This window comes from Etheostoma spectabile, unplaced genomic scaffold (assembly GCF_008692095.1).
Source record: "Etheostoma spectabile isolate EspeVRDwgs_2016 unplaced genomic scaffold, UIUC_Espe_1.0 scaffold00003724, whole genome shotgun sequence".
NCBI classification, from domain to species: domain Eukaryota; kingdom Metazoa; phylum Chordata; class Actinopteri; order Perciformes; family Percidae; genus Etheostoma; species Etheostoma spectabile.
Window position 1 is genome coordinate 36,372 of NW_022603066.1, and position 7,735 is coordinate 44,106.

The window sequence follows — 7,735 nt, forward strand, 5'->3', positions numbered from 1 at the left end:
TAACTCAGAGTTTCCCTCATCTCAGAGTTCACTATGAGTTTTCACATAAACTGCTTTCTGGAATACACCCTGGTTCTCCTAGGGTTCTTTGAGTTATGTCAAACGTTTAAGCTGACTGAATAGCTAGGCAAAGGGATTGATAGTGAGGCCAGTACACTTACATTACAGGTCCTGAAGAACTTGGAGGCATCTTCACGCAGGTACACAGGAAGTGCACGAAGGACGAAGGCCCGTCTCATATTTACATCACGTTGATCCTAGATGGACAACAAAATATCCATCAGAATAGCAATTACAGCAATGCAGAGCAAACACTTAAAAAAAAAAAATCAATGTGTTAACTAGCTCCATATTGTGATGGTGGTCATTGCTATAGATGGTAGATTCTGTATTTTGGGTGACCATTTCTATCTATTCTATTTTTCAAATTAAGAACTTTCTATTGTAAATACTTAAATAACTCATAAAAGGAAAACTTGAAATTGTAAATCAAATTTTACAAAAACATTAGTTATTTGGACTTCTTCAAATTGAAGCTGATAAAGCATCTTTTTAAGGTACCTCTTTCTGATAGAATACATCTTGTCAAGACGTCTATCTCTGATGAGACAACAATGTTGTGTTCAGGAACAGAATTGCAAAACCAAGGGCAATTCTATTAGGGATGAGTCAGAACCAAGGTCAAATAGAAAATTAATTGTCACTTTAATTTAAAACAGTCTGTATAATGTTGTCTAAAGGAAATTAAATTAATAAACCTTTATACTTTGTTTGCTGTGAATGGAAGAAAATATGTCACAGCGTGATGTGTTGTCAACTTTTACATCCGCCATTTGGTGAAATTTTGAGTCATATAAATATTTGATAAATCAATCATGTTCAAAGTGTGCATGCTAAAGAGTCATGTTGATTAATTGCTCTCACATGGAAAACAGTAAAATATTAAAAGATTTTTTATACCTGTGACTCCATAAGTAGGGCTGGCCATCTGTCCACGACGTCTCTCACCCGTGGAGCAACAAGAGCTCCAACAATTTCTTGGCGACGAAGGGCATAGGTTGTGTTCATGAGCTTGCCTATGACTAATTGGTTTCTCTCAGTCTTTTCGACTTCATATAGGATTTCTTTTCTCATTGTTTCCAGAGTGGCTGGGGTTTGATCTTTTGGTAGGTTGATGATGTAGTTGACCTCAGCTTTTCGAGCTTTCTTTATGTTTTGATGGGGGTGATCATTGTCGGGGTTGTTTCGGCTCCGCCTCCCTGTGTTGATGGCTACTTCAGCAACCCCAGCTTTGGCCAGATTGTTACGGTAAGACGCAACCTTGTACCCTATGTGACGTTTCCATCCCAACTCCCCGTCTTCACCAGCCGTCATTCTTAGACATGGATGAGCTGTAATCAAAGCTTGAGCAGCCATTGCCAATTCCTTTTCATGTGGGTATGGTTTAAAACTGTAGATCATTTCTGCCATTTTCTTAAGGATTTCACTCTTCTGTGACCTCTTTAACTTCAGCAATTTTCCTGATTCTTCATAAATACGATTTCCTTCTTCTAGTATATGCTCCACTTCATAACCAAAACCAGGAACCACAAAGTTATCAGGCCAACTCTTCTGGCGCTGTAACGCAGGTACATGTGGGAGTATGTCTGTGTCGGAAGATGCAGTAGATGAGGTGTCACCTTCAGGTCTGATGACTCTCAATGTGCCCTTCTCTGGTAACTCCTGGATGTCCACAAGAAGACAAAGATCACCATCAAAGTCTGGATCCTCATAGTGCAGGCTAAAGTCCCCATCCAGTCTCGGCTTGAACCTCTCTTGCATTATTTGTTTCAGCTCCTCCACTGACTTTGGTCGCTCAAGTAGAATAAATTTCACGGCAGTGTCTCGTGCAACATACACACGCAGCACATGCTTCTGGGCAGCAGCCATCTTTTGGTTCCTAAACGACAAAAAACATGTTAATTTTCATGGAGAGTGAAAGTGTCACGCACAACATATACACGTCCACATACCCAATGGGCCACACAAACACTGGGACACCACTTGAACGATGGGATTTATGGAAGGCCAGCTGCTGTAGTGGGGCAGTTTATTCATGGACCCACTGTCCGCACAGCTCCAAGAGAATGCTGCAGTCCTCTATTTACCTGCTTCAACAAATCTTCAGTGTAATAATATGAAACATTTGGGTGTCAAGAGCAATCTTCCATCTATGTTGTAAGCACAGAGAGGTGTTTTGTCATTTAGCTCTGATGGGGTGTGAACAGCCAGATTGTTTGGGAAAAGTTCGTAAGATCTCAGGTGTTCAATGTAGTGTGATATGTGTTCTTGGCAAAGAAAGATAACACTACCGTTGACCAGGAGAACCTGTTCAATTTTACAGTAACTAGGCAGTCCTCCATCTTGTCCCACAGACAAAAACATTCCTACCTCATAATCAGTTCCATGAATGCAGACCTTTGATGTGCTGTAAATAACATTGCTTTCTGTTTGTTGTTCAATGTATGTCTTGGCAACATTTGGAAGCAATGATACCAGTACAGAAGTGACATTTGATGTCTGCTGGCGAGGTTTGAAGAATCCTGACGCACTGAGATGGTATGCTACCATGTATTGATGCCTTTCTGCAAGTGTTTTTAACACATTTTTAAAGTTTTGTGCGTCGTGTACAACTCTCTTGAAAAAACGGTGTTTACCCTCGAATCTCATTGTCCACAAGTGTACAAGGGGCCCAAAACGGCGTACAAGGTCAGGATAGTGTTCAATGTAGTGATGCTTAGGACGGAGTTTAAAATCTGGAAAGGCTTCTTTCAGCATCTCTCTATGATCCTGTATCTTGGACTGTAAATACTGGATGGACTCTTCTGTGAATTCTGAGCACAGAGATAACTCTACTACCTCTTTTAAATCCATTAGCACAGTCCATGCTCCATCCTCTTGAGGAACTGCATTCCCAATTATCAAAGGGAGCAGTCGAAGCAATGTGGCATTTTCATGGCCATTACCACCAATGCTTTTCTTTACAGCAAAGGTCTGTGGTATTTTATGAGGTTTGTCAAGCTTGTCTGTGTGCTGGTATGGAAACGATAGAATTTTCTTGTTCAAATATTCAAGGGTGAAGTATTTGCGACTGATCATCTCTCCGATACATAGGGAGAGCTCTACTGGCACAATGCCCTCAAAAAGATCGTGGAGGGCATCAGGTGGAAATCCAGTGACAGTATGAAAATGCTCTAGATGCTGGCTCAGGACACAATTTGCCTGAACACCATTCTGACTCCGACTATCCCCAAGCATTACAGCATGCACATCATTATTGTGGCTCTCTTTTGTCCTAAGACTGAATTCGCCACTTGCAACTTCATGAGTCTGAAGTTTAGCTTGTGTCGCTGTGCAGAATCTGCAAAAATATTCTGCTCGAAAAGATTTTGAAAAGCCTGCCAAATCATGGGCTGCAAGATTGTCAGACACCACACACATGACTGTTCCTTGAACTACCTTACCAATAGACTCAATGAATACCCCATCTTGTTCAAGGGTACGGAGGTCTCTCAACAAAGGACCAAGTGCTTTTTCATAGCCAAATGTCTGTATGTCAGCCACTTTACATAAAGCTGCAAGCTGAATAACATGCAGGGCTGATCGGTATTTACTGGGAAGATCAGCAAGCGTCCAGTATACTGAACAGATTTTGTGTATTTTGCGTGATGTCCCAAGTGGATTGGCTATTTCAAAATCATCAATGTACAAGATGAGTGTTATCTTTAACTCATCTGAAGACAATATTGTGTTCTCTTTAAAGTACAAACCATCTTTGTGGCTTACATAATGACTTTTTTGTGCCACTTTTGTTTCTTTAATTTTGTCCAGAATATCTGTATGATTGAAGATTTTTTGTATCATCTCAAGAATGGGAACATGCACTGCTGTGTGTCCTGGCTGTAGCGGATACTGTACAGGCTTTACCACAGGGTAATTATTTTCGATGAAGGTTTTCCTTCTCTTGGTTGACGATAACTGCTTCCCCTTAGCTGTGGCACTGACGATAACATTACTGTCCATGACAGTACTAACAACCTCATTTAGAAGTGTTTCACTGAAAGTGATGTCATGACTCTGCAAGACCTCTCTAATGTCACGTTTAAGCATCGGTTGGGACAAGGAAAAGATCCGAGTCAAATGTTCCACTATTTCCTGAGATGCCATGTCAGATACATGAAGAATAGATTGCATCTTTAGGAATAATGATGCCAAGTTATGGTTCAACTGGGCTCTTAAAGTGTCTATGTCAGACTGACTGTTTAACTCATTGAGATCAAATGTGTCCGCAGACCCTGCACTGTGACTTTCAGCAGGTTCCCCAAGACTTTCTGCTGCAACTACACCTGGGGCACTATCATTGTCTGCCAATACAACACATTCACCAAAGTCTGAATCACCACCATGTTTTCTACTTTTGTGTGCATTAAACGCTGAGTAGCTATTTGTTCTGTAATTACAGTTCTTGAATGGGCATGATACCATTTCATGACTTCGTAAATGACTTCTCAAATGAACAAATAGAATCTCCTCAGAAAAGGGCTGCTTGAAGTTACACAAAGGACATGTAAAAAAACCACATGCTCTTTCAGCTGCATCTACTCTACATGAATCATTATGAGATCTTGACAGATGAGCTTTCATTGCTTCGAATGACGGAAAAGTACAAATACAACTGTCATAGAGACATGGCAGGGGGGACACTCTTGAATATTGGCTATGCAGTACAGTATAGTGCCAAAATAATTGTCCCCGGGTATTTGAAGTTGCAGAACACAACTTGCACTTCCACTCCATTGGGCCAACTTCAGCCTGCAATTTAAATATTTTCAATTAAAGTCTAAACCATTTCAGCCCTGTTTTGCACTTTTGGCTATTCAAAAATTTAATAAAAAAATAAATGAATAAAAATGTGTGTAAAATTTGGAATGAGGGGGGGGGGGGGGGTAATGATTAGGCCAACCAGTTGACAACACATCAGTAATTTGATTAAGTCTGTTCTGCTGCAAAAATCTTTTTTAAAATTCCAATTAGTACACAAATCTCACCTATTGGCACCTGTCTGATGACGAAACGCTGACTCTTGGTAGCACTTTTTGTGGTCCGATATCTGTACACAACATGCACACAAAGATGATTTGTTAATGTTCAAAAACATTTTTAAAATACATAATGATAATCAAATTTAAAAGAGTGAATATACAGATAAAATTTCCAAAGCAATCAAAAACATTCACTGTACACTAATATAAAATTTACACTAATTATAGTAAAAATTAAAATGTTAAATGACGAGCAAGTTAGTTATTAACAAGCAAAGCATCAAAGTTGTGTACTTATAGATCTGCTATTTCTGATGTTGATGTTTTTGTTTTTAACAAAGTATTAATAATGGGTTCAAGTGATGGACCTCACAGTTAGTCATAGCAAAAGAATGACTGAGGAAACACATGAAATAAAACCAATTGTTAATAACAACATTTCATGAAACATCCTACCTGAAGTGTTTAAACGATTTCGAGATGATCTCCCAACCACACACTTGAGCCTACGAAGAATTTCAAACACAGGCCTGGTTAGCATCATGACAACACTAACATTATGAGGTTTAGCATTGCTCGTTACAGTTACACACACACACACACACACACACTAAAATATTGACTGTAACGCAGACACTTATTGTAATAAGTAAGCTATACTCACAGTACGCACGTGCATTACCGCCGAACAGCGAAAACAACAACCCGCAAAAAGAAGGAAGCTTGGACCTTCCTCCCGGGAAAACATGCATTTTATGAAATGTAGTTCATCCGGGAAACCCGCCAATAACGTTACACCGTTGGAAGATTAATTAACATAACGTATTTGTCACGTACAACAACTTCTAAAGTTACAATTACTTGGATTTGTAAAATATTTACAATAAATATTCACTGTGCACTTTGCACAAATGTATTCCCAGTTCCAAATTTAAAACTCTCTATCCAAATTCAGTAAAAAAAAATAAAAACAGACAAAAAACCGTTAGGGTTACTTACCAAATCAGGGCTGATGAGAAGACGGCGCTTAAGAAAACGAGGGCAATAAGACCAATGACAAAAGCTGAGGTGGTGGTGGTTTGAAGCGGAGGGATAAAAGTGCGCATTGCAAACAAATAAAAACAAATTAAACAGTGTTCCAAGTCCACACGGGATAGCCAAAACTTCACCGCATCAAGGCAAATTCAAGATGGCTGACTCAGCTTTCCCGAAGGAACGATAAGACCCGCCCACCAGAACGTCATGACGTCGAAAACACCAGGGCGCCACTGTATGGTTCTTAAACATTTTGAGCGTTCCACAGAAATTAGCTGTAAAATATTGAGCCCAATTCGATTAAAGTGGCATAAATGTCAACAGAGCTCAACACTTTATAGTTTGGTCAACTGCAAAACGACATTTGACTGTGATGAGCTTATTAGTTATGAGCTAGTACAACTGTTAGGGTTTACAGTGAATGTGAGGACGTTGACATGGAGAAAATTCTTGCTTTATCAAAACACCGGTAGGAATATATTATCCAGGATGGACACTTGCATGCGTTCCTTGCGTGAATAAATTTTGGTGTCAATTGTCTTTGTTTTTGCCAAAGTGTACCTGCAAAACAGAAACACAAACATACAATATCTATAGTAAATTTAGCTTAAAGATTTTGATATCCAACTTATGTTGGAGAAATCCTTCTATAAACTGACAACTGACTCCATGATGAATTTAACACAGTGTTTATTCTTGTGGTCAACAGATGAAATGCGTTTCCGAGCAATTCTACATGCACGGACCTGATGGAAACTTGTCTAGTACAGAGGTTCCCAAAAAGGCACTTAAACAATATTGTGCTCAGGGTTATATTGGTTCCCCTTGTGGGGCCTGATTGGTCAGCTATACTGTTGCTGGGTTACACTCTCTGCTCTGCCTCTTCCCTCTTTCTTCTTATTATTTTCAGTTATCATTTACCTCACCAGACAGCTATGTTCACTCCCTCCTTAGTTTGTATGTCCTGTTCTCTGAGTTATCAGACCGTCCTGAACTTCAGTGTCCTTGGCCTCACCATCTCCTCCTCCCGTGCTCACTGTAGCATATCTGACTAAGATAGCCCTGTCTGTTCTCTCCCTCCTAGCTGTAACCCAGCTGCAAAGCATAATGTATAATATGTCACACATACACACACTCTTATTTAGTCTTTGGTTAATTCAGTATATACTTTAAGCCAGCTTTTACGTGGCCGTTCCTGAGTGCCCTGTTCATCACCACCTCAGTCATTGTATTATTTTCCCACAAATTCCCCCTTTTCGCACCTACTAGGTGCGAACACTTTTTACACTAACTGCAGTGCCTCAACGTCCTCCCCGTCCTCAGGCATGGTGAGTAATGGCAGCATCCCAGCGGAATAGGGAGGCGGCGCTTTTTCTTTGGACAAGGCAGTGGTGATGAGCCGGGATATCATGGTCCGCAGGCAGGGCACACAGCAACACCCACAGGTAACTAGAATAGCGAGAAAAACAGCAATAGATGTCAAACAAGCAGTGATAAGATTCTTCCATTTGCCAAAAAAGGTTGTCATCCACCCCTCCAATGGATTTGATACACCTGAGGCGTCATGCATCTCCTGGGAAAGGGCTCGAAGTTGGTTCAAAGCCCTGGTGACCTTCCCA

General features: G+C 40.3%; 1 protein-coding gene across 1 annotated transcript; it reads right to left on the reverse strand.

The window, feature by feature from the left end:
• Window positions 1–954: 954 nt before the first annotated feature.
• LOC116676793 (uncharacterized) lies at window positions 955–6,285 on the reverse strand. The gene is made up of 4 exons (XM_032507671.1): window positions 6,081–6,285; window positions 5,538–5,587; window positions 5,088–5,149; window positions 955–1,939 (listed from the first exon to the last, which is right to left on the reverse strand). The coding sequence occupies exon 4, from the start codon at window positions 1,927–1,929 to the stop codon at window positions 955–957; it is 975 nt and encodes a 324-aa protein (XP_032363562.1). The 5' UTR covers window positions 1,930–1,939; window positions 5,088–5,149; window positions 5,538–5,587; window positions 6,081–6,285.
• Window positions 6,286–7,735: the final 1,450 nt, after the last annotated feature.

Excerpts from the sequence above, each read along its gene's own strand:
- LOC116676793 (XM_032507671.1), bottom strand. The coding sequence starts at position 1,929 with ATGGCTGCTGCCCAGAAGCATGTGCTGCGTGTGTATGTTGCACGAGAC.